The sequence below is a fragment of the Diceros bicornis genome, chromosome 4 (assembly GCF_020826845.1).
Source record: "Diceros bicornis minor isolate mBicDic1 chromosome 4, mDicBic1.mat.cur, whole genome shotgun sequence".
Classification (NCBI taxonomy): Eukaryota; Metazoa; Chordata; class Mammalia; order Perissodactyla; family Rhinocerotidae; genus Diceros; species Diceros bicornis.
Window position 1 is genome coordinate 13,957,686 of NC_080743.1, and position 27,790 is coordinate 13,985,475.

Sequence of the window (27,790 nt, forward strand, 5' to 3'; positions counted from 1 at the left end):
AAGCATCCTCCAACCTAAAAATAAAGCAAATTAAAAATAAAAAAAAACCTGTCTTGAATGAATGTCAATGAATGTTTAATTTACCACTAGCTTTATATGCTGACAGAAATTCCAAATGACAGTTAAGAGAATTTATGAAGTAACATGATTTTCCTTGCTTAGAAAGCAAATTCTAGCCAGAACATAAAGAGGACCTCTAATGCTATATAATTAACAATAACTGTGGGAAATAAAAATTCTTGTACTTGGTACTACATGCAAACTGCTGATATCGTCTCCATTTGCTCTTCATAACCTCTGACTTCTAGGGCTGATTTCATGTGTAAGTGCTGCTCACCAATCTAGTGGTATTTGAGGAGTAATTGGAAGGACTTACTGCCCCATATTCCCCACTTAGGGCCTCAGGGATCCAAATTTACCATTTTATTTTCATTCCTTTGATTAGGCATTACAATTTCCTCTTTTACTACTGGTAGTTCCTCTAGGACAATGTTTCTGAAACCTAGATACCCACTGGGATCATGTGTGGAACTTAAAAAAAAATACTTATGTGCAAGTGCCATCTTCAAGATTTGTCTGATTCATTTGGTCAGGGGTGGAGTCCAGCCATTATAATTTTTTAAAAGCTCTCCTGGTCATTGTAATATGTAGCCAGTTGAGGACCATGTCCCTAGTTGAGTGATATGTTAACATACTAATACCATAGCACGAATCAGTTTTCTCTCTTACTTTCTTTGTGTGACATACCTGGATGGTACAATAGTACTAGGGCCTGAGCTCATTTCCCTAAAAGGAGAGGAAAATAACCCGAAGGTAAGTTGGCCTCAAAGTTCGTCAAATTTGTTAGGACCTAATAGTGATAGTGAAATATGAATGACTTTTGTTATTCCCGTCCGTAGGAGAAAAATCTTTTTGGGTTTGAGAAGGCTCGTTTTTTGCCTTCCAGTTCAGAGAAAGCAAGCTGCTTTTCTTTGGCGTGCCTACGTGATTAAACAGATCCATTTCCCTCAAGGAACTTGCGAATAAAGAGAACACATCATCTACAGCAACTGAGAAACATAGCTTTATGTGGCCTGTTTTAGAGTTATTTCTTGACATTAACATTTTTATGCACCCCCATATTAAGTTTTATGCTTGGATGTAATGCCACCAGGTAGGAATGAAGGTAAATGCCGTATCCCAAATCCACAGAGAGTCAGAGCCAAACCGTGGGTTATCAAATCTGCCTTTTTATGTGCTGTTACTCATAGTGTGTGATTGATACACACTGCTTTTGAAAGCTGCATTAACTAAAAGATGCTGGTTTGTGGAGGGGCAGAGAAGTACATTTCAGGCTGGCTTGGTTGAACTGTGTTGATTTCTCTCTAGAACAATCTTCGCAATTGTTTGCTCACAGTTAGAGGTCTGCTGGAAGTGACTCAGTGTAGATGAAAACAGCTTGCTTAATCATTCCTGAAACACGGGAAAAATTAAAATACATTTTTTTCTTTGTCAAGCAATAAAAACAATGCCAGATTGTTAATGCCTCTTTTGTACCTTTCACTTGAAAGACCTCAAAAGAACATCAAGGAGAATAAAGGCAAAACCTATTCCCCAATGGCATCATTATACATGTTGAAGCCTCTAAAACTAAAACTCTAAAGACATTCAGGAAGAGCAGAGGAATAACGACAGCAAACTGAAGAGTGGGTCTCTGGAGGCTTGTTCAAACTGCTTTGTTCAAATTCATTCAAATTGGATGATGAAAAAAAAAAGATCTCATTTGTGAGATGTGAGATCTCATTAGTGAGTGGTGAGTTGCTAATTGTCCAGTAAAGCATTTAAGGTGTCAGGAGTGCCCCATCGCCAATATTTTAAACTGCATTCTTATGGTTGAAATGAAAGCAGCCATTAGAGTCGTGTAAAATAATATTTTAAATAATTTAAGCTGGTTCGATTCAAACATGATTTTCATTCTGAAATTTTTATCAAAGATCCTGTTTTTATTTGAGATGAGCAAGTTTCATTTTAGACTTCAAAGACATCAAGTAGAAATTCATTTTCAGTGTGAGGGTAACGTGGGGAGGGGGATGAGCGCTATCCAGTGTTGTGTTTCAGCCCTGGCTATTTCTGCTTGCTTCTAGGATGTAGAATTAGCAGGTTTGGTTAAATTTTACGTGAGTTTTTGGTGACCTTTTCTAATCCTGACTGTTTCATAATTTAATGCCTTGACCTTCGTTTTCTGTAGAGCCACTATAGTGATAAATGCAGAGATTTAATAACTAGAACTAGTTGACAGGTGACCTTTTGTACATGACCATTTCTCTTTGCTGGGGAAATCACACTGTTTTGTAAGTTTTAATTCAGAGATTTTAATTATCTATTCTATTGTCTATAAGCTTATTCACAGAGAAAAAAGTAAAGGTTAAATATTTCATTTTTCTTACTGATTAAAATGTGAAGTGCTTGGCAGTTGTCCCAATATATCATTCAAAAAGGATAGGGCAATTTGTCAGATTCTTACCCAAAGAGAGAAGGGGAATTTTCCAGGGTGATTGGTAAGGAGCAGGATGAAAAAAGGGGCTGGGAGAGTGAGCTGTCTCATCAGCTGGATGCAGGTAACTGTGTGTGTGTGTGCGCATGTGTGTAAATTTAGAGCAGAGAAACAGAAGAGTTCTTGAACTCCATGTGTACTAATTTGAAGAGAAAAGTGACTGTGTCTCAACAAAAGATGAAACTTGCCAATCAGAGTGACTGACCTGTGAGTTTTGATCATTTTTCCTTTTTTTTTTTAACCAGGCAAGGATTCATTGGACATGTCGTGGTATATTGGTTTCTAGAGTCTACATGAATAATATTTAAACACAAGAAAATAAAGCTGACTAATTATGAAAATGCCACAGATTCTTAAAAAGAGTAAGAATAGCCACATTTTCCTCCTATCCACCCCCATAGTATCAGAGAATATAGGACCTTTGTTGATTCCCTGGTGCTTACATTCTCAGCATTTTTGTAAACAGAATTCATTTTTGTGCCAAATACTCATGCTTATAATAAAATAAAAATAAAAATTGGCACGACTATAAAGTGACCTCTAGTGTGAGATGGTATCGCAGTCAGCCAGTGTCCTGGAATCTTCAGAGATGCAAGAGGGAGAGCTATTCATGAGTTAGAGAAAGGCTTGGCAGTCTTGAGCACCTTCAATTCTCAAGGACTTGAAAGCAGCCATTGTGGTTTCTCAAGCGAATTCACCTCAAGGAGCCTTTCGAGTGTGGGGGGGTTCCCTTTAGCGATGGAGACCAGCTTATCAAAACATCATCTGCCATGACCTTTTTTTATTTTTACGGACATGAACTGTAATCATTTAAGGCTTCAGAAAGAAGCACAACTCACTGCTGTTGTAAAAAAAAATTTGAAAAGCAAGTTAAGAAGATGTGAAGGACCACTATAAAGCTAATAAAATTGGTTGTGATTATCTTAGACTGCAATTTCAGCCATATAGCAAACTAAAAATATTAAGAAAAAAATTTCCACATAATTTCTTTTTTTTTTTTTAATTTTATTTATTTATTTATTTTTCCCCCCAAAGCCCCAGTAGATAGTTGTATGTCATAGCTGCACATCCTTCTAGTTGCTGTATGTGCGACGCGGCCTCAGCATGGCCGGAGAAGCGGTGCATCAGTGCGCGCCCAGGATCTGAACCCGGGCCGCCAGCAGCGGAGTGCACGCACTTAACCGCTAAGCCACGGGGCCGGCCCTCCACATAATTTCTTATGCCATGCTAATACCATTGCCAGAAAGGAGAGGTTAATTCCACTCATGCAAACCCTAACATTCTTGAGGAGACTCTCATCAATTGAGAAACTTTGTCCTATTCTGATGAAATTCTTGGGAACCAGCATGTTTAAAAGTATTAATTTATAATTTAATACTATAAACAATTTTAATAGAATACTGGGTGAGATTTGAGGTGTTTGCCTATACGTATATTAGGAATAGTGCAAATTAATAATAGATTTTTCGTTAATGTCTCCCACTTTTCAATAGCTTCATGAGTGCATTTCATGAAAGATAACATATGCTCCTCTTTTAAACCTGAACGATCTCTAGTGTCCACTGGACATCGTGTTCATCTCAATTTCCTCAACTATAATGGGAAATAAAAACAAACTAACTTTTGAAGAATTTCTTATGAGCATTGAGTGGAATCATGTAATAAAGTGCTGGGCAGGGTGACTGGCCCATAATAGGTGTTCAGTGATGTTTATATCAATAAATACAATACGCTAAACCTACGTATCTCTATCACACTGTTTCTTTCCTTCCTCCCTTTCTAATCCTCTCCCTATGCCCCAGACAGGAATCATGTCCTTTTTTTTATAAGGAGGTAAATTTCAAGATTCATTTTAGCAGAGAAAGGACTTGTTTTTCAAGGGCATCCCTCAGGCCTTTAAAATAGTATATGAATTGACCCTAGTTGATCTTAGAACTTCCTCACATGTCTCAGAGCTGTGTACTGAGGTTAAGCTCACACCAAGTAGAATTCTAAAATTCTTTTACCCTTCACAGTGCCTTGCACAAAATAGGTACCAAGTAAAAATTACTTGATTGTTTAGTAGATGTCCCCAAATTCTTAACTTTCCCCAAGCTAAGTGTTTATAACCAGATATGCAGGAATAGAGTTAGCATACTTTTGCAGAGGAAGGAAATACCCAAATCAAATTTAGTGTTGTTACTGTAAAAAAAATCAATATTTTAGACTTCAAATAAAAGGCAGTGTTTGACACTTGTGGGCTTTCTTCTAACAGGGATGCAGTCGCCCAGATGGGGCTGGCTGAATATTTGTGGTGATCTCAGTGATACACAAAGCCCAAACCCAACCACAGCATTTGGCTAGATGATGTTTTGAGTTTATGAGAGAAAAAGATGAAGTAGTCAAGTTTGTTTTAGTGAAAAGAAGTGAAAAATAAGGGCAAGTCAACTTAAAAGGAAAATTCAAAATGAAGATAGGGTTTGATAAAATAGAGCCAGATAAATCTTTCCAAAGGTCTTGGAAAATCCAGGGCCACAATCTAAAAACAAACTGCTTACTGAGGCAGAACCGAGCAAGTGGAGATATATGGAATAAATTTTCAAGCAAGGGCCCCAAATCAAGTAATATAAACGAGTTCAGGAAACAGCAGTACGTTTTAGCAAAGAAAGTTGCAATCTGATAAAGCTAATAGAACGGACTGAGATAACCAGATAACAGTGGCTCTTGGGTCAAACCGTCCACTTGAACCTAGGTGTTTCTTTCTTTTTATCACGGCTTACTGTCATTGGAAGGTGCCTTCAAATGTATAAATGAGTCCCTTGGGCCTTAGCAAGCTCTTCAATTTACCTGAAGTTTCTGATTATGATGAGGAATGTTCCATTCATCTAGCCCTGCGCTCCTATCATATTATAAAGATGGTTCCTGCAGCCAAGTGGTAATAGAGCCGTCACCATGTGCAGCCACATCTCCTACTACCTCATTTGGGAAGTCAGACAGCTAGGCAGGACTGTGACCAAGCAGTATAGACATGTGGAAGTCTCCTACGACTCTTGCCATGGTGACAGTATAGCCAAGTGAACAGTATAAAAGAAAGGAGCAATTTAAAGATCACCACCTACCCCCAAAGCCATTGCATTCGTAGCCCTCTGCCCAATGACATATTTGTTACATAAACAAGAGGCTGTTGCTCTCCGTGTTTGCCCTCAGGTTGTTAGTCAGCTGCTGACCTCATAATCTGCACAGCTGCAGCATCCCAACACATAGTCGTGAAACAGATTGTGATGACTTAATTGATCACTTTCAGAGGTTAGAACTGTCAAGTGAGACCAGTATGCTGATTTTCATTAGTTAAATTAAGCCTTATTGCAGCAGAATCACTAAATCACTCTAACAACTGGGAAATCCAATGCAAGTTGCTGCATTTTGTAGGTTAGAACACGTCCAAGGCTTTTTCTTTATATCTTTCTTTTTTCTTTTTGATTTTTTTTTAAATTTGTGGAGGCCAGACCCTAAAAATGCTTGTATTATACAGTGAGGCAACTTCTTGGAACAGTAAATGGAATGTAACCTCCCCGCACCATATGCATCTTGGTGATACGTTGGAGTGCGCCGTATGACACACTTTAAATCAGGCATTGATTTGCATGACTCTAAGTGAGTTTGGAAGACTCAGCTAAGTGTAATGGATGTCAGGCCCTGCTGCAAATCGCCTGGCAGAAAGAATAATGTCTTCTTCCTTTTCGCTGCCAAAGATTGTAGGATCCTAGATGCATGGGGAAGGGCCTTAGATCAATGCCTGATCCCAAGAGCATTTCTCCGTGCCTCCGTTTGGACACTGGTGAAGTTTTCACTTATGGCACCAACCTACAGAATGCTGATTCCAAGTGCCCTCATATACTCACCCACCTTGAGTGGATCTATTCTAACCTGGTGCCTGGACCACCTGCTGCCCACCTTAGTTCAGAAATCTTACTGTAGCAGGAGTGATGGACAGTCCCTTTATAGCAGAGTTTCAAGACACTTCATAAATGACCTTTGTGGGCTCTATAAGTCAAGTTTTTTCAAAATTCTTAATTTTGACACCTCAAATAAATAGATGCCTTTGTCCGTCTAGCATATTTTACAGGTGCACAATAAAAACTGAATCAAAGAAGTAAAGTTAAATTAATGTAATAACTGTTAGCATCCAAAATACAATGGGAAGCACAAGAATGTTCATTAAAGAAATTTTTTATTATAGAAAAAAATCAGATAACACCCAAATGCTCAGCAGTAGGCAAATAGGTACATTATGGTATATCCATATAATGGAATATTATGCAGGCATTAAAAATATCTGTGATGACTATTTACTGGCATGGGAAAGCTTACTGATATGAAAATAAATGGAAAACCAAGGTTGCCAAATTGTATGACATTTGTCAACCTGTCTAAAGTAATGTATCTAGAAGGAAGAAAATACAACATAATATTGTAGTAGTTGTTGAGTGATAGAAATATAGAGTTTTTATTCTTTTATTTATTATTTTTTTTGTTTTCAAGTTTTCCACTTAATAATACTTTAGTAATCAGAAAAAAAGTTTTTTAAAGCAGTTTGAGGAGTTTCATTACAACATTTGCTACAGGAGTCTGTGTTCAAGGCACCTCAAATCTAACAGGTCTGGAAATGAGCTCCTGTCTTCCTCCCTTGATCCTGCTTCTCCTGAAGCCGTATTCTTCTCAGTTAAGGACAACTCCAGTCTTTCAGTTGCTTAGGCTAAAAATCTGAAGTTATCCTTAACTCCTCTCTGTCTCTCAGATCCTGCTGTCTATCTACTGGTCAACCCAGTAGGCTCTACCCTCAGAATACATCCAGCATGCGATCAGCTTCCTGCCACCTTCTCTGCTACTACACCTGGTCCAAGCCACCCTCTTCTCTTGCTGAGATTGTGGCAGTAGCCTGTTCTCCCAGCATCTACCCTTGCCTCCTTTGTGTCAGTTTTCCACACAGCAGCCAAACCTGTTAAAATGTAACTCGGATCAGTCACTCCCCTGCTCAGAACCCTCCAATGGCTCCTAAATAAAAGACCCCATGTGATGTCTCCCCTGTCATCTCTCTGGCCGCAGTACCCACTCACTCTCCTCAATGCTCTGCCAGACCACGCTACTCTCCCTATTGTTCCCCTCCTACCTCGGGGCGTTTGCAGTGGCTTTTGCTTTGCGGGAATGTTTTTACCCCAAATCCCCATGGGCAGCCCTCTTACTTTATTCAAGTCTTTCCTCAAATATCATTTTTTCCCGAGGCCTTTTCTGATCACTCCACCAATACACATACCCACGCATACACACATGCACACGTGCACACATATGCATCCTAACCCCCTTCCTTGCTCTAATTTTCCCTATTTAGCATATGTCTCCATCTAACATATTATGTACTATGCTGGTTTGTTTATCGCCTTTCTCCCCCAAGTTGAATGTAAATTCTATGAGGGCAAGGATTTTTGTTTAAAATTTTCACAGCTGAATCTCCGACCCCTAGGACAGGCCTGGCGTGTAGCATTGGCTCAGTGACTCGGTGACTTTGGGTCCCAGCCATTGAGAGGAAAGATGATCTGTTACAGTTGTGTGGTAATTAACCTGTGACTTTTCTGAGGCACTTCGCCTCTCAATTTACCCACCTAGACTGAACCTGCTGGTATGTTGATTTCTTCTGGATTGCTTTTCTCTTGTCATCTAAATCAACAATTGTAGATGAATTCGAAAAGCCCATTTCTTCCTTAACATTAAGTTCAGTGTTCAGGCTCCTAATAAATTATTTTAATTAAATTGCTTTCGTTTCCTCACTTAACCACTATTTATCAAGCTCTTATAATATTCCAGGGACTTCTGGAGAGTGGGGTTAAAATGAAGAAGACAGACATTGACTATTCCCTTCCAGAGTTTACTGTCTAGTGGACAGACATAATTAAACAATGAATTGAAGTACAACACAACTAGTAAAATAAAGACAGTATCCAGTGTGAGAAGGGCCACTGACCAAAATGTGGCATCTATAGAAGGGAGATAGGAAAGATGTATATCAACAAAACACATTGCTTCTTTATCACTGTTTTGAAAGATAGAGTGTCTTTTCCTCCTGTAGGAGAGAAGTGGCAAAAGGAATTTATTTGGTTTGCTTGGAGGAGAGAATGCAGGGAATAATGGAAAGAGCAGTGGGTTTAGAGTTAGAAGATCTAGATTTGAATCTATCAGTGCAACTTGAATCTATTATCTGCAGGTCCTGAAGGCTGATGCTTAACCTCTATGAGTGTACTTCATTGACTCAAAAAAGGGAAAGTGGTGGTTAGACCAGCACTAGAGACTATCTCTGTACCTCCCTTCTCTGAGGTCTTAAAGGAAGCCCTCCTTATCCATCTAGAATAAACATAAACACAAAGGCCAGTAAACATGATGACACAAGGGAATTTTTAAAGGTTCCTGTAACATTTTTGCTAGCCTGAGACTTGTCTTAGGTAATTCTGCGTTCCAAAAATCTTTTCCAGAAGCAACCTCATCGTTTGCTGAATTCTTCATATTTTTATCAAATAGTACGTAACCATTCATACCTGGAAGTAAAATACGTAATTGATGACTGGATGTGTTTCTTTTGCACTTCTTTTTTTAGTCACCATCCTTATTAGAGAGATCAAATCTTTCTGTATTTCCTTATTTCATTTAAAATTACAGTTTTGAATGAAAAGTCATCATTTAGAGTGGAAAACACATATTTTTCCATTTAATTTTCAACCAGCACAAGGGCATAAAAATTAAAATGATTTCTTAACAAGCTGTAGTTGCCTTTTAATGGAAGCATGCCCTCAGTTTGATAACCTGTGGCAGCTACTGTAGAATTGGTATTTATGTTTCAGGGATATTCCCACACTCAGCAATTACACATAACAGCTGAATTTTTTGTTTTCCCAGGGCAATTTGTTTGGATAGGTAGAGCTTACTAATTTACATGTTTCTCCTCCCTGCCTTGTCTCTCTTTCTGTTTTCCAGCCCTTGCAACTGGACTGTGACCTCTGTGCCATAGTGTCAAACTCGGGTCAGATGGTTGGCCAGAAGGTGGGGAATGAAATAGACCAATGCTCCTGCATTTGGAGAATGAACAATGCCCCCACCAGGGGCTATGAAGAAGATGTTGGCCGCATGACAACAATTCGAGTCGTGTCCCATACCAGCGTTCCGCTTTTGCTAAAAAACCCTGATTATTTTTTCAAGGAGGCAAACACTACTATTTATGTTATTTGGGGCCCTTTCCGCAATATGAGGAAAGATGGCAACGGCATTGTTTACAACATGTTGAAAAAGACTGTTGACGTCTATCCAAATGCCCAAATTTATGTGACCACAGAGAAGCGCATGAGTCACTGTGATGGAATTTTTAAGAAGGAAACTGGGAAAGACAGGTGAGTCCTCTGAGAAGCAGCCTTGTTGTCTTTTATGCTGAATCTTTGCTGAGCCCTTTTGCCACCTCTCAAATGAACAGAGTTACTTTTCAAACTGATTTTTGTATGTTTTTGACTATTATGATTACTTGATGAGCCAGCAGCAAAGCCCCATATATTCCACTTATACTAGCTTTTGTTCTCTCCATTTTGATTTGTGTGAGGCTCCAGAAAACACTGGATGCTTCCCCAACATATCTTTAGATTTGTGCTTATTTAGCTCAATTTGCTATTGATCAAACTGGATTTGAGCAGAAATAGGAAGTCTACACATTTTTGTTTCAAAATAGAAACGTTAGGGGCCGGACTGGTGGCGTAGCGGTTAAGTGTACGTGCTCCGCTGCGGCAGCCCGGGATTCGCAGGTTCGGATCCTGGGCGCGCACTGACGCACCGCTTGTCAAGCCATGCTGTGGCAGCGTCCCACATAAAGTAGAGGAGGATGGGCGCAGATGTTAGCTCTGGGCCAATCTTCCTCACGCACACACACACACAAACCAGAAACGTTAAGGAACTTTAGGACCTAAACTCCCTTGGAAGTTGTGGCAAAAATTTACCTGAGACCACAAACACAACAGGCTATTGATTTTCTAATAAGGTTGCATAGCTTCTTGCGTGAAAATAGACCCTATGATTGTAAACACCATAACCTGGTATCTAAAATGTTAAGCAGAATACTATATTGAAATTATGCATTACTTAAATCATTAACAGTGGATTCTTGAAGAGAAATGAGGTATACATACCATTCACTCAATTATCCAAAAACCGATTTGCATTTTTTCATTACATCCATTTTTTCTGCAGCATTCTGTCAGCCACTCCTGCCACTTCCCTTTCTTGAGGTCTGCTCTCCTTACTCTTCTCCTGCTTTCTCTCTTTGCTCCCTCCTCACCCCCCTCATCTCCCACATAGCTCTGCTGCCCATCATTTTTTCTTCCTCTTTAAAAAGATAGCCAGTATATGGAGGAGAAGTGGAATTATATATCAGTAGATCTTAGTTCATGTATCTAGTTCTAATAAAAAATTGCTGAAGGAAGATATGGAAACCAGTTGCTAAAGTTTTAAATTTTCTGTGAATTTTGCTAATGTGTGTAATAACCATGGTTAAATTGAGTGTTGGCTATAATTCCAATATTAATATTCTGATTTCCTCAAAATGTATGTTTTTTACTATTCAATATTGTCAAATCTGAACTTTTAACTATATTGGGATATGTGCTTGTGGGCAGGGAAATGTTTCTGACATCTCTGGGTATAATTTGAATGCTGATAATTATTTTAAAATCTTATTTGGACCAACTTTCCTATTGATAATGTGGGTTAAATTTAGCATTTTCTAATTCTGAGCACCAAAAATGCACAGCTTCTAATGAAATGCAAGAAAAAATAGCTGTAATACTGGCCCCTTCCACTGCTAGAATTAGCAAGAAGAATCCCAAAGGCTAGACTTGAATTAGTGTAGCTTAAGCGGTGCAAAGAGACAGGCAGTAGAGATAAAAGGAGTAGGTATGTGCTTCAAAGAAATACTCACATGTAGCAACATTCTGTATAAATATGACTGTTATCAAGGGACTTTAGAAATTTCTGGTCTCTCATTAGCCCAGAGCAATGCAATTAATTAGGTATATTTGGTTTTTCATTAGTCACAGTTGTTAGCCCTTGGGGTATCCCTCAGTCGTAGCTATAAGCCCTGGAATCATTTTGGGTTATCAGAGAAGAGCTTAGCGTGCCTATGTTCCTATGTGTTCATATCGTGTTTGCTTTTGCCGTGAGCTGTCAAAGAGACAGCGCTGTCACAGATGCGTGGATTGTACGACAAGAACTGAGAGAGAGTGGCTTTGGGAGATTCATTTTCCTACTGGCTGTGATGAGAAAGCTATTCATCTCGTGGGAAAAAGCTCACCTGGTAAAATTAATTTGCACGTATCAGTCAATTGGTAGAGTTACCAAAATAAAAGTAGAAAGAAAGTTAAAATGATTTTATGATGCTTTCTTGCTGTTTTCTTCACTGAGTCTATTCCTGTCTGGTTGCTTCACTGAGTATTGCAACCGAAGAAGACAACTACGCTAGTGTTTGAGAAATGAACAGAATGGATGGTTTTGGTAGAATATGGTTGGGTGACAAAAGGTTGATCAAAATGACCTCAAAGACTGCTATCTCCACTATGATTTAAATCTATATCCTAACTTTAGCTGTGTGGATTTTATTGTCTAAGGATTTCCCATAGTGACCTGACATTCATTGCCAAATTTCAAACAAGTATATCTTTTAACTTTTTATGAAGGAAAATGTCAAACTTATGAAGTAGAGAGACTAATGGTGTGATGAACCTCTGTATAGCCAGTGTTCAGATGGAATAATTATTGACTCATGGCCAATCTTTTTTCATCTATACCCCTAACACTTTCTCCTTCCCCAAAGATTATTTGAAGCAAATCCCAGACATCATATTATTTCATTAATAAATATTTTAGCATATATCTCTAAAAGATAAAGATTCTTAAAAATCAACACAATGCCATTGTCCTACATAAAAATCAGCAATACTTCCTTAATAACATAATATGTTTAGTCAGTTTTCAAATTTCTCCAATAATCTCATTGATATTTTTAACGGTTAATTTGAATCAAGATTAACATCAGGTCCATACGTTGTTCAGATGAAGATTAGCATAAGGTCTATACCTTGCAATTGATTGATATGTCTCCTACGTTTCTTAACCTATAGCTTCTCCTCTCTCTCTCCCCTGCCACTTATTTAAAAAAACTAGTCATTTGTCCTATAGAGCTTTCCACAATCTAGATTTTGCTGATTTCACCCCTATGATATCTCTTCTACATTGGTATTTCTGTACGAGTCTTTATTGGATTCAGGTCCAACTTTTTTTTTTTTTTTTTTTTGCCAAGACCATTAGGTCGTACTTCTATTAGGAGGAATACTGTCCAAATTTCTCTCTTTTTATGTTAGCAGTTGTTAACGATCATTGTCTACGTCCAATAATTCATTAGAGGTTGCAAAATGATGATATTTCATCATTTCTTTTTCATTTATTAGCTCATATACTTTATAAAGAGAAAGTTGCCCTCATTAGCCATTTGGTTATCATGAGATAGAAGATATCACAGATCCTTTCTCTTTATTTATCAGTTGTAATGGATTGGTTCCCTAGCATCCTCCAAAAGTGACCAGTAAGTTTATTATTGTCAATATTTATGTATTAACTTATATACTTAAACATATTTGAAGTATTTCAATTCATTAAAATTATATCCTTATGCTTCAATTGTCCTTTTTTGGGCTGTGGGAACCTCTTCAAATTAATTGGCTTTTGGGTCCTTTTGACACGTCTTTGGTAGTCTTGGATAGCTTCTTTGCTTCCTGGTATTAAAGATGTTTCAGGCTCTTCTCGTCCGTGTTCTGACGCAAACCTGGATTCAGACATTTCTCCGAAGAACTTTGGTCCTTTTAGTATTTAAGAGAGCATAATCTTGGCACTACAGGTGCTCATTGCTGCTTGGTTGGTCTGTGTTTCTTGGTCTTTTCATTGGACAGAATTAGTAGATAACAATATATGCTGTATATGTTGTTTAAAGGTAAAATTGTTATGAGTTCAAACTGAAACTTCTAATTCAAATTCAGGACTGCCAGGTTTTTCTTTTACCTCATCTGTCTTACATCTGTTTCTTTTTTCTACCATGCTAACAATCACAGGGCCTAGAGACACCAGTGTAATTACTTATCTGCTTTATTCCACAACGTGCACACAACAATCTAAGAATAACAGCACCACCAGCAACATGATTACTGTAAACATTTTGAGATTATTTTGCAATAAAGAGGACATTTTAACGGCAAACATTCATGGGGATACATGCTCACAAAGTGTGTCTGTTTGTTATATCCTAACAAAATTTTAAATATTTTTCTCCTGAGTAAATAGGAGAAAGTTAAGTGGTATACATCATTGCAGGGGTGATGGTGTAAGGAAAAAGGATGTCCATTTAATTTGACTTTTGTCATAAAGCTCTTTTGATTGGTTGCCTGGACTGATTAGAACTTTTTAGCAAGTGCTCATTTTTGTCATCAAGTTTTTAATGGAGAGATTATGTCACCATTATGGTGTATAATTTATAGAATTTTTTAAAAAGTGTCCTTAGTAGTTAAAGTGATTTATGATAGGAAAATGATTAACTGGAGTTCCTCAAAGAAAAATTTGTTTCTCAGCTTGCTTCTTCAAATTGTCAAAATTCTTTTTAAAAAATATCAGCCCCTCCCCCATTTAAGGTAGGCATTTTTCATTTTTCCAGTGGTTTTTATTTTTATTTTGAGGAATTCCTCATTGAGGAATTAGTAGTAAAAGAAATATGTAGTAAAAGAAATATGTATACTGTTAAATTTCTTAGAATGAGTTTATGCCAACTCATAAGCATATTGGAATACTTTTTCAAGCCAAATGAAATTTAATTTGCTTTGTTATCAGTTACTGACTAGAAATTATTTGCCTTGTCGATTAGAAATGGTGACCTGGTGGGAAAGGCTGAGAGAACAGAAAAAGAAGGCTTCCTGCCCTTTCTCTCTTCATCTTCTGGTGCCCAGTTTTCTTTGAAATTCTAGGTCCTTTGGGCAGTGGTCACCTTTGTATTTTCACTTACCAAATATTTTTCTGGGGAACAACAACCTTCAACAAACCAGAAACCTTTGGAATTAAAAGTCTTGTATTCAAAATAATGTGGACCAAAATGGATCTCTTTTTCCCCTTTGAATGATTGGTATGCATAAGTAATATTAACCTGCTGACATTTACCCATTTGCATGAATACATCTTAAGACTGAAATACTCTAGAGGTGCTGTAGGGCTGACGGTGGCACAGGGCACCACGCTGAACGTATGAGGAGTGTGATTATGTGCCTCGCCATGTACAGATGCAAAACGAATGTTCCCTCCCTTGGAGGAGCAGCAGAGAGCTCACGTGAGATATTCTGCTCACCTATCGGCAGGTGGGCAGTTGCAGCTTGCGTCCCACTTTAGACATACGTTGGCAAATGCAGGCACATTATTTAATTAAGTAATAATTGAGAAAGCTATAGTCCCCATTAAAAGCGCAAAGCTGATTCAAGGCTGATAAAGGGCCCTGAGCTGCCCTAAATAGGTCTTAATTAGCTGGCACCAATGTGGCTCCGCCTTCAGGGATAGATGAAATTAATGAAAGCTAGCAGCAATTGGATCAATGCGTTACTTCCCGGGTGCAGAGGATGAGAAGGGAGGGAGTTCTTTTAAAGATCATTTGGGAAACAGGATGCACAAGTCACTTTCAGAAAACACTGTCATAATGTCAAACCGATCCATAAATATCAAGGTGGCTGCATGGCTCATCTTTGTCGGCATACTCCATCCATTCCCGCTCAATCTTAAGGAGAGAAAAAGAGGTCAGTGATGTGTCCTTTCTCACTGCCGTCTGTTGGAGGCAATTTTGTCGTCTGGTGTGGGTTTTAAGTGCAACCCAGGTTTTGCTATTTCAGCTTGGCCTCGTTGAAAGTCTCTTGTGCTGCTGCATATGGACTTGAGGGTTTAAATTGGCTCACATCCCTTAGGTTTGCAAACCTTTGGTAGTTTCCAGAGTGAAAAGAAATTTCAAGCCTCTCCCCTGAGAATTTGGGAACTCGCTGAGTCCTTTCTGTTGAGGGACAAGGCAGTGCAGCGAGGAGGAGGGGCAAAAACGAAACACAGCTGTGCTCGCTGGAGAGTCAGCCAGGAGGCACAGAAACAAGACTAGTTCACCCAAAGAAGTGCCATTACTCTACCTGGACTCTGAAAACAAGAAGTCTTGTTATTTCTAACTCAGGATAAATAGGTACTAAACCCAGGAAAACCTGGATCAAGAGAAAATAGGCAAAGGAGAAAAATTCTTGGATGGACAGACAGGACACAGTATTAAAAATAGTATTTTCCGTTTTTTTCTTTTTGAAGATGATCTTTGCAAATGCAGCATCTCAGCACTTTTTCAGGAGCAACGTTGACACACCTCTGTTAAAATGAATTAATGTTAGCACCCCAGCTGATGTGTTTGGCGGGAACAATGAGTTCACACAGCAGTCATGGGCAGACCCAGAGGACTCCTGAGCCAAAAAGCATAATAATGCATTGCGAAGGCTGTGTGTTCATGCTAACAAGCATTGGGAAACAGGGGACTTCCTTTTCCCTATTATTCACGATGGCATCCAGTGACCTCCAGTAGGCTTCCTCTATAGTACACATGTGTTGGAAATTTAAAACTCAGTAAAAAAGAAGGAAGAATCTATTTTAATAATGGGAAGATGGCAGGGATGTTTGTAATTTATCAAGATATTAGTACCAACCTGTAGTGTGTTTACATGACATGTACACACATATACAGACACATACACACACATACACTGGGTGAAACTATGATATATTTGACAAGACAATTTAGTTTAGGAAACAAGAGAAACATCTAGGATTCAGTGACCATATTTCAAAACCGAAGGCTGTCCAGATCACTGGTTGTGCAAATCAGGATCTGCAACCATTCTACTTAGGAAAATAATATTCTCCTGGGCCTGAGGATACAACTTGGCCGAATGGCTAGATCCACAGACAGATTATACTGCATGGCAAGAAAGTCCCAATAGACACGTATGCTGAATATTCCCTCAGCGAAAAGCCTTTTGAACATGACAAAGAATATAAAACTCAAAGACACGGAGACCTGAAATTAGAGACCTCATTAGAATATATCCACACTTTTAAATTTTATAAAGGCTTTAAAGGTCTTTTCTTTTTCTATTTGTTTGTTTATTTTAAGTCATGGGATTTATCTCTTCAGTTGATTGTTTCTCTCTTTCTATAATTTGGATTTCTCCTCTCCTTTGCTTTTTTTTTTTTTTTACCACCTCTGTCTTCAAGTTTATGTAAAATTAAGAAAATTAAGAATAGTTATATACTTGTCCTTACAAAATATGAGCCAGGGGTGATCATTTCCAAATACTTTGTACGGTGTCTAAGTTGTAGGAACGCTACAGATATTTGTTGAATTGAACTTTTGTTTCTCTGAAAACAAAAATAAGAGATTTTTTATTAGATGTGGTATTATTGACCTTGTAAACGGACTGCCCTCCTCAGCTCTTTTTCTTACTAAGGAATGGGCCCTCTAGATCGATACAGTACTTTCCTTTTTCTTTCCTTCTCTCTCTCTTCCTTTCTTCTTCCTTCCTTCCTTCCTTCCTTCCTTCCTCCCTCCCTCCCTCCCTCCCTTTCTTTCTTTCTATACTACAGTTCTTTTCAAACTTTAATGTGCGTACAGTCACCTGCTGATTCAGGTGATTTGGGGTAGAGCCTGAGAATTTGCATTTTGAACGAGCTCCCAGACCAGGCTAATGCTGTTAATCTTCGGATGACACATTGAATTGTGCTATTTTAGATTGCTTTGAACAAAGGGACAAGACAGTGTTTCATTGTTCCTTGAACCAGAGAAATAGATAAGTGAGAATGGCTATTTCCCAGATAGCCTTTGTAACGTGCTTGCAATTGGATCCCAATTTTGTAGCTATGCCCTGTTCCTGACCAAGTAAGCATGGGGCCCAGAAGTCCTTAAGAATTCAACAAAGGACTTAATTATCTGATCTTATTGTGTTTATTTGTCCATTTCTCTCATTGGACAATACACGTCTTAACGACTGTGCCCATCTCCATTTTATTCTCAGACCTAACAGAGTGGTGGTTTGCGACTAAAATACCAAACGAATGTGTTGTTTACACTCTGCTTCTTTCAGCCAAGTGGCCCACAGGGATTCAGGTCCAGGACCTCAGCAATAACTCATTTTCTTTCTTCTGTCATTACCACTACCACCGCTATAGTTTAGCCTTCTTTGCCTCTCACGCGGGTGACTACCGATATGGTCCTGCCTCTATGCCTTTGCAGACACTGCTCCTGCTGCCTAAATTACACTTCCTCCCATCACCATGCACACCAATGCATCCTTTATGACTAAATCAAATGTTACCTCTTCGAAGAAGCCTTTTGTAAGATCTTTAATTAGAACTCATGTTTCCTCCTCTGAAAATTCATAGTGTTTGGATTTTTTCTTTGATAAAAATCATCACTCTCTGCCATGCATTATTGCCATTTATGTCTAATCTCTACAGGTAGTCCATAAACTCTTTGAGGGAATACCAGCTCTTATCTATTTGTTTCCAGCACCTGATATATCGTTCGACTCGAACAGGTATTCAGTAAACATTTGATGAATGAATAAATAAATAAGTGAGTAAATGAGTGAAAGAAATAAGACCTGATAGTTTTTTTTTAAAGTTTACAAGTCCCTTGCCACTCATTGAAACACTAGTGGATTTCAAAACACTTTTCTTCAGTATATAGGGGTCATAGTAATACCAAACGAGGCAAGTTCTAGGATTGGATTTTGATAGAAAAGTTTCCACACTTCTACTCAGAGACGACCCCTTGCTCTGTCTTACCCAAAGGTTGGCAAATCTATTACCTTCTCTGGGGATTTTGTGACTGGGCACTGGGTTTTCAATAAGTCACTGACAGAGCCATTCCTCAAATACAGGTTTCCATTTTAGTTTCACTTCAGTGGCAAAGCAGGTTCTCGAGACTTCACTCACAATTCTGTTAGCTGTCAGTTACCCGTGAAAAAACAAATCCTAGCACCCAAACCCAAGGTTATACTCTGGGGCCTTATGAAGCAAGTACAACCACCACTACAGAAGGCAGAAAACGGAAGACCCAAGGAAAGGAGAACCGATCACTACCCAACCGTATCTTCTAATTGTTCCCCAGAAAACATTTTCTTCTTTGATAACAAAGAAAGTGAATTGCCTTAATGAAAATACTTTTAAATAATTTCATGATGAACATAAAGAAAAGGAAAAAAGTGGTAGCAGTGTTTTCCAACCCACTGCATAAATGGTTGATGAATTTGTACGTAGACTCAGAGGAAAATCAATGAAAATATTTTGACATAGTTCAGATCATGTCACTCTTCTGCTCAAAGTCCTGGGATGGTCCCCCTTTTCCCTTGAGTAAAAACACAGGTTTTTACAATGACTTACAATGACTTCCAGGGGATCTGGCCCCTTGTTTCCTCTCTGACCTTCATTTATTAAACTTCCCCCATGCTCACGCTGCTCTAGCCACACAGACTTTCCTAGTTGTATCTCAGACATGCCAGGCATGCTCCTTCATTCAGGTCTATTTAGCTCTATGCTGGATCACCCTTCCTCCCCATCTATTGCATGATCAATTCCATCATCTCTTTGAAGCCCTTGCTCATTTGTCACCCATTCAATGAGTCTACTATAGTACTACTTAAAACTGAAATCCCTGCTTCCCATAACCAGCATTCCCAGTGCTCCTTAACTTGTTCTGCTTTTCCTTTTTTCCTGTAGCACTGTTTGCCTTCCAACATTCTAGATAATATACTTATTTATTTTATCATTTATTGTTTTTGTCTATCTCCCCCACTAGGATATCAGTTCCTTAAGGACAGGGATCCTTGTCTGTTTTCACTGATATATCACCAGCACCTAGAGTAGACGATGGCATGTAGTAGATACTTACTATTTGCTGATGAATGACCAAGAGATGGAGAAAACAATTAAATAAATAAAGCATTCAGACAAATTTGCAAAACTAGTCTCAGGGAGTCTATCAAAGTAGTTCAAAAAGAAGAAAATACATATGTTCAGAAACTGTACAATTAAGGTAGAAGTTTAAGGCAACTTGTCCTTCTATGATTCTATAAAAGAATACTAGGATGACAACTCTCTTCTTTAAAGAGATCTTCATGTCACTCAAGGAACTAGTCTGACTGATTTTTATTCTTCAGCACATGAACGAGTTGTTTAAACAGAATTGACCAAATTAGCTAATTTCTTTGGTATTCAGCAGAAACAGAAAAAAATCATTGATTCTTACTTGGTTTGGTAGAGCGGTGGTTCCCAACCATGAGCCTACATCGGAATCACCTGGAGGGCTGGTTAAAACTCAGATTGCTGGGCCCACCCTGAGAGTGTCTAAGTTGGTGGTTCTGGGGCGAGGCCCAGAGTATGCATTTCTAACAAATGCTATTGCTGCTGGTCCTGGGACCACACTTTGAGAACTACCATAATAGAAAAAGATTCTAAGATATCAGGAATCATAGTCAATTATTTTGAAAACATTTGGTTCTATAATCTTTATACTATTGGTGTAGTGTTATGTGAACATCTAAAGTTATTTTTAATGGTGAGAATTCTTTAACCTTCTGTGAAAATCCTACTGCCACTCTGTCATTTTGTTCTTCACTTTCTTAAGATCTAGCTTCTCTGTAATCATGCCAGATGGTGCTGCTCATTAGCTTATGAGGAAGTGATGCTTTATCATTCTAGACACAGAGACAGATCATTCTGTTCTCTGACTTTGAGTCAAGAATCAACATTTGGGTACATGTTCAACCTACTATTTGCTTTACAATTTTGCTCATTAGGTATTTATTAAGCTGACAATATATGAGCTAGTCATTATCCCTCTGTCATGTATTTCTTTCAAATTATATTCATTTAAAGTTCATATTGGCACTGTTTGACAACTGTCATCATCACAGCATTACCTCCACTAATATGTAATTTCTCTTTTTGCCTGAATTATCTGGGTGAGGTGGTTATCTGGGAAGTATATCCATAAAATTAAGATACTGGATAATATTCCATTTTCTGACTCACCATGTTCCAAAAGGATAATTGGGGCAATTAGTATTGCTGATTTTTGAAAAACAATAAAACTTGAAGACAAAAACTAGTAACGTTATAGCCAAAGTCATCACATTCTTTTTCATTCATTGTATATTTTCCTTATAAGAAAGCGGAATAAGGGAAGCATATGATTCAATGAAAAGTGTAAAAAAACTAAACTAAACAAAACCTGAAACCTTAGTGAGATGCTGGCAAGTGGATGGGGAAACTTTTCCCATGTGAAGTGGAGAATTGGTTAGAATTCAGGATCTGAAAAAAAAAAAAAACATATTTGAGATATTCAGTTAGTGGAGCAAAAACAGTTTTTTAATTTATGATTTTCACTAAAAGGATAATTAAAGTTAGTGCTGGATAATTCATGCAAAGGCACTATTACAGGCATATATGTAACAGTCTCTTGATGTGAATACGTTGTTTATTCTCCCCAAGAATGCTTCTCTACACAGTCGCAATATTAAACATGTCAAATATTCTTGAACTTTTATTGATTGGAGTGTAGGAAAAAGAGAAGGGGATATAGATAGAGGCTTCTAGGAGGGGTTGTCAATCTGTCTTAATTCTTCTAGTTGATAGTAGATCTTTGACCATTAAATCTTTATTAACCAAGGTGTTAATATCCTTGTGATGAAATGGGTATCTGACAGCATCGTTGTATCATTGTGGTCGGGCAAAGCTCTGAAGGTGAATGCAAAACAAAGAATGGTTACTTTTTCAAGGTGACTTTTCGACAACACATTCTATATTTCTAATATGTTATGCAGTCCTAATCTGTCAGTCCATAACAAATACAGTTGAGTTTACTTAGGAGTGTATTAATTTTTTTTCCATCAATGGAGCAAATTTCTCTTATGCTTCATCAATCATAATTAATTTGCCCTTTATCTCCTCTTTATCTCTTTATTTCACTCATAACCTATCTGATAGCTCACCATCCCACCTTAATTGGGAGAGAAGACCCTTCCAGAGAGTGAACCATTGGCAACTCTGTCACCTGGAAAGACTTACAGAAAATATGTTAAAAACAGAAATGAATGCCTAACTGGTTCATCATATTTTACTTAGCAGCTGGATTCTTGGTGGGCAGAGAGCATGTTTCAGGTGTTTTTGTTGCCAAGCACATCGTGGGTGTTCAATAAATATTAAATAATAAGAATAATTTCCTAATTAAGAGGAGCATTTTTCTATATTAAGCAGATGGTGCTCAATAGGAGTAGCCCATTATTTACAAGTATGACACAAGGTGCTGGCAATTGTCTAGGAAACATGGCTCTCACTTCAGATGCTGATTATATGTTAAAGCAAACTTTTGTGACAAACAGCTTGATCAATATTAGTTTATGTTTGTGATAAAAACTGTGAGTAGGGATGGATTTTGTCTGTATACGTCTGTAATTCTGTTGTTTCGGTTATTAATATTGCCTTCAACTATAGAAGTATTTCTTGCTATTTGCCGCAAGGCAGTTTTTGGCAAATCCATGTCTATCTGATTTTATCCCACAGGCTCACCATTTGATTTGAATCCTCATCATTGCCTGATTTCTAAAGAGATTTTTCTTCCAAGTCCTTTGAGTATCTCTTTGTGGTTACTAAAACTAGACATGAACACCTCCATGATATTTGCAATGCTTATTTTAGTAGCTGAAACCTCAGTGGAACTAACGAGAGTTAATTAGGCATTCCGAAAATACACATCATTTTATGATTTTGCAGATCACCCCGATGAAAATAACAGTCTAATTTCGTCAGGTCATGTAAATTATAGTAAGAGGGATGATGAGAGTAGGCAATTCTCAGTTCTTTGGATAAGTTAATTTTGTCGTCAGCACATCCACGTTTCCAACAATCACAAACCACAGGCAGAACTTTCTAGCGCAAGTGAGATTTGGTGATCATATACTGTTTCCATTTCTAACGTCTGCCTTCTATATAGGGTCTATGCAAATAGGGGCTTTCAAGGATGTAAAACTAGCAGCTTCCTCGATTAGGAATTTAGAGAGCAGCTGCCATACTTTCTCATAAAGGATAGAAAACATCCTGTTTACTAACGTACACCCGCATGCTCTTACCCACATTCATTCACATCAAGCTATTCTATTTAGGCAGAGCGTTCATTTTGGTTTGAGATAGGCAGCACAGAAGTGGGGCATTATTAAAGTCTTGTACAAACATTTCATTCATTCTTTGAGCACATATTCCCTGGATGCTAGCTAGCTGTCAGACATTGTCCTAGACGTGAGAAATCCACTGGTATTTGAAATACATTCTCTAGTTTTGTTGGGAACTCATCAGAGGTTCTGGCATGTGTTGGCAGGTTCTTTGCATCCGGTCTCACCTCCTTATTTTTAATATTTATAAATCGTGCTCATCAGGCTGTCAGTAGGTAGGAAATGAAAGCAACTGAGAAGACTCTGCCAACACAGAGCAAATCCCAGAGTGAACTAAAAATATGTTGACCACAAGGATGTGCAGCAAACAAGCGTGTGTTCTTGAAGCAGCAAAAATAAATATTGTGCCAAAATCCAGGCTTTACCTCATTGTAGAAAATCAGTGGGCTAGAGATTTCACCTGTGCTCTCATAGCCCTGTTAAGAAATCATGACCATGTGCTTTTCTACAAGCCTGGAGTCTGCCCAGAACATGAGCTCATAAATATGTTAGCTTAAGTAAAGCTTATGATAATATAGAAGGTGAATCATCATCCTATTTTGAAAAGCATATTCTATAACTCAATATCTCTGGAGTCCTCCCAGAGACCTATATGATTTTTCTCCCTCATTTCCTCTAGGTTTTGATTCAAATGTTGCCCTATTAGAGAGCACTTCTTTGACAACACCCTTCATCTGCCCCCCACCCCAACCTGCTTACCAAACTCTATTGTCCTTTATGTCACTTGCTCTTGTTGGTCTTCCCCCCACTAGACTGTAAGGGCCATGAGAGGAGGACCGCATTTTACACAGTGCTGTATCTCTGCCCCCTTGAATATCACCTGGCACATAGGTGACGCTCACTACCTAATTGTTGAGTGGATGATGTGAGTCTCTTTGGAATTGTTAGTTCCTTAATTTAAGAAGCAACATTGGTCAAGAACTCTTGGGGTTGGACTGGAACTTAGAAATCTCTATCCCACTGTGTCCCAACATTTTTCATACCAATATTCCTTTGTGCAATTTTGCCCCTGTGGGCTTTATGCTTTGAAAGATGTGATCTACAAAAAAAAAAAAAAAAAACACATTTATTAAGTAGTATTCATTTCTCCATCTTCATAAATCTGAGACATATAACTGCCATCAGAAATTCTGATAACTAGAAGTGATACAGTTCCAGCTGAAAATCGAAAAAGTGGATGTGTCAATAAGACTTTGTATTGGATAAATAAATGATTCCTATTTGACTTTTTGAAATTTTATACATTGCTCAAGAATCTCTATTGCCAACCTCATGGTCCCCTTGTACAGAGATCTCAGTAAGGAAACTCCGAAATTTGCCCAAAACACACATGTCGTGAGTGAGGAAACCTAAGGCCAGGGAGATTTAGTGACTTTCTCGAGGTCACACCTCTTATTGTAGTAAAGCTTTGATCATAGAGTCTTCTTAATCCCAGACTAGTGCCATGTGTACTGATCCCTGTGACTTCCCCACCATTGAATTGAGCACTAGCTGCAGTGCTTCTCAAAGGTACTCCATGGACCACCTGTTTCAGAAACTTCTGGAAGGTCTTGATAAAAACATAGCCTCTCAGCCCTGTGGATTCATAATCTCTGTGAATAGAATCTGGGGCTCTGCATTTTAGTTAGTTCCCCAGGTGTATCTTACACATACCAGTATTTAGGAACTGGTGACCTATTATGTGTCAGGATTCTTGATTCTCCCCAATTGAATGGAAAAATAAAACATTCAAATCTTATCACCAAACTATATGAATACATATTTATTGAACACTTTGACCAACAGCTTTTCTCAGGGAGCTACACTGGGCCATGTTAACATCTGTTTAGTTTTACCATCGAATTAGATAGTATAAGCTATAAGGTACTCTGAAATTTTAGGTTTAAATCTAACTAGTTCATTAATTTCTTCCACAAACTTGTAGAGTGCGAAGTGCCAGGGATTAAAAGATAATTGGAACAGTCCCAGTGTAGTTGGAGGAGACACATATGGTTTCATAGGCTACAGGGAAGCCCCGAGGGCAGGTGAGGCCTCCATGTGAGGCCTCCAGAATAAGCAACCCAACCAGTTGAGCCAGGTGTTTAGCGGGCTACACTTCTAAATCTCTTTGCAAACTCCTGGACATCTCCCCAAGTCCACCAAATAGCCTCAGTCTTCACAAAAAGAATAATGAGGGCATCTGTGAGTTCTCAGAGGTAGTCATTAAAAACAAAAACTGTATTAGATGTTATCACTGTTATTGTTATTAGTGTGCAGGACTAATACTGTCAAATCACATTGCCCTTTGCCTTTGTTCCAATAAATGTCCCCCACTCTTCATCATCTTTGGGAATGAATCATACAGTTCATCAGCATTTTACTTCTTGACATGCAACCTTGAGCTTGAATGATTCAAAAAATTTCCCAGAAATGGCTTTGTGGGATGTTAATTTAATTCTCTGTATGGTGAAAACTGTTTAAGACATTTTTCAAAGGTTAGGCTGTTGAATATTTCATACCATGGAATTGTCTTAGGAAAGAGTTGAAGACTTAAGGCCACAAAAAAATGAGGGAAAATATTCTTGAGGAAACCTTAAAAACTAGAACTTCTGATAAGAATATTAATATGTTATTTTTCTCCGTCTTGAAATTTCCTCAGGCATGTGTTGAATGAGCTGAACTCGTGGTTGTCGTTTTGTTGTTCTTTCCATGTTACTTTGCAATTCTCCCTGTGGCCATCATATTGATTTCAACACTGTGGTCATCATTATAGGAAAATGAAGGCATTAATAACGTATTCTCTAGGGACAGATCATAATAGAAAACAGTATAAATAATTGCCCACTAATGGGAAAATTGAAAATATGTACTGTATTATAATGGTCATAATGTAATCATTAAAATTACAATTATGTGACAAAGAACTCATTATGCATTAGTTTATCTTTACATAACGTTAATAGCTAATGAAAGTGTGACAATTACGTCTAATTAAGTTTAACAACATTTCTGCACTTCTTGTAAACGGACTATATTTTGCTCGAAACGGTGTATGTGGAGACATTAGTGAAGCCAAGGTCCATCTCTATTATGAGTTTTAAAATGTAACCATCAGTCGTATCAGAAATTGTTAACTTAATGCCTTTTTGTTAAATGAACTGGAAATATGAGTTCTTACCAATGGTAGCTTTATAAAAAGGTTTCTTGGATTGTGTCATTGATAGAGTTAAAATACTCATTAGCCCTTCCCCGCCGAAAGTGTGTGTGTCTGTGTGTGTGTATGTTTGACTCATCTGTGTTTTGTCTATAACTATAGACTTGTTGTGCTAAATTTTCAAGTTAGAGAAGATTTGCCCAGATTTGGGTTATAATGATGGATGGGAGTGGGTTTTGCTTCTTTGCCATGGATTATAGCACACAACTGTCCCCCACATCGTATCTGTGTGACTTAGGCCAAGTGTAAACTCTCTGTGCTTCAGTTTTCCCATGTGTAAAGTAAGGTTGAAATAATAATATCTGCTTTCTGGACTTTTGTTAGAATTAAACTAGGTAATATTTATAAATTTTATAGCTAGGGCCTGGCACGTGGTAAGTATTAGTAAATACTAGCTATTATTATGAATTATTTTACATCCATATTATAATGTCAAGAGAACAATTTCAAACTAACTTTTTCTCCGCTGACGTTTTTAATGATTTAGATAATCGTTCAGACTTTTATTTTTCTCTCCTTTAAAAAAAGTCATTACAGGGGCCAGCCCAGTGATGTAGTGGTTAAGTTCGCGCTCTCCGCTTCGGCGGCCTGGGGTTGGCAGGTTCAGATCCCAGGCGCAGACATAGGCACCACTCATCAAGCCATGCTGTGGCGGCGTTCCATATACAAAATAGAGGAAGATGGGCACGGATGTTAGCTCAGGGCTAATCTTCCTCAGCAAAAAGAGGGGGATTGGCAATGGATGTTAGCTCAGGGTCAAATCTTCCTCACGAAAAAAAAAAAAGTCATTAAATGTATGGTACTGAAGACAACACAAGGGCCCTCAATATGTAATCAGCATGTTCTCCAGAATAGAGTTTTGAGACACTTGAGGTCTGGAAGGCCTTGGCCAAGTCACCAGGGTTTCTAATTGTTCAGGTTTCACTTTCAGAATGATGGACAATGGGATTCCTTCCAGACCCTTGGCCATTATCATCATTCTTGGGTCATCAGGAAGCATCAGAAAGCAGAGACTGTTCAAGGAAATCCAGGTAGAAGTTGGCAGACTTGGTCAGTTGCTACTGTACTTTCAAGAAGATGTGACACTGGTCTTTATTTTTCTTCTGTTCTCTTTATACATTAATCATAAATGAAACATTCCCTCCCTGAGAGGACTCATTCACTCCCATAGTGTGAACCAGCACTGTTACATGTTATCTTCATCTCTGATATCACTTCTAAACACTAGTCTCTTAAACTAGGTTAGCTATTAGGTATTTTCTATGCGAAACTTAATTTGTCTAAAACTTGGTTCATCTTTCCAAACCAAACTCTGATTGCATTACCCAGTCCACCATCTCTTGCTTCATAATATTGATTATATGATTACGTGCTTTATTTCTATTTCAAGGTTCTCATCATCTCATGTCTAGACTATTAAAATTTTCTCCATCTATTCTCTGTTTCCCATCTTTTGCCCTTCAATCCACATTTTATACTTCTACTAGATTAATCACCATAAATCACTTTTTCATTTCATTCACCCACCCACAAATTGTTGACAGCTCCTCATGTCTATAATAGCTTTCATCTGGCATTCTTGTCCTGAGAATTTTGCTCTACCTTCTCCCAAAGTTTGTCACCAACTAATCCTTAAAAATATTGTCCAGCCCACCCAGATGAGTCTGCTCATTA

At 38.2% G+C, this 27,790-nt stretch overlaps 1 protein-coding gene across 8 annotated transcripts in view; it reads left to right on the forward strand.

Annotated features, from left to right (window-relative positions):
- The window catches only part of ST6GALNAC3 (ST6 N-acetylgalactosaminide alpha-2,6-sialyltransferase 3), a 501,804-nt gene that overhangs the window by 301,222 nt on the left and 172,792 nt on the right, over nucleotides 1-27,790 (forward strand). For 7 of the 8 annotated variants that reach the window (XM_058538316.1, XM_058538315.1, XM_058538319.1 and 4 more), the window contains one exon: nucleotides 9,536-9,945. In XM_058538316.1, coding sequence (XP_058394299.1) covers nucleotides 9,536-9,945 — 410 coding nt within the window. Of the gene's footprint in view, nucleotides 1-8,752; nucleotides 9,082-9,535; nucleotides 9,946-27,790 lie in introns of those variants that run through there. The other variant, XM_058538322.1, reaches the window with a different exon arrangement.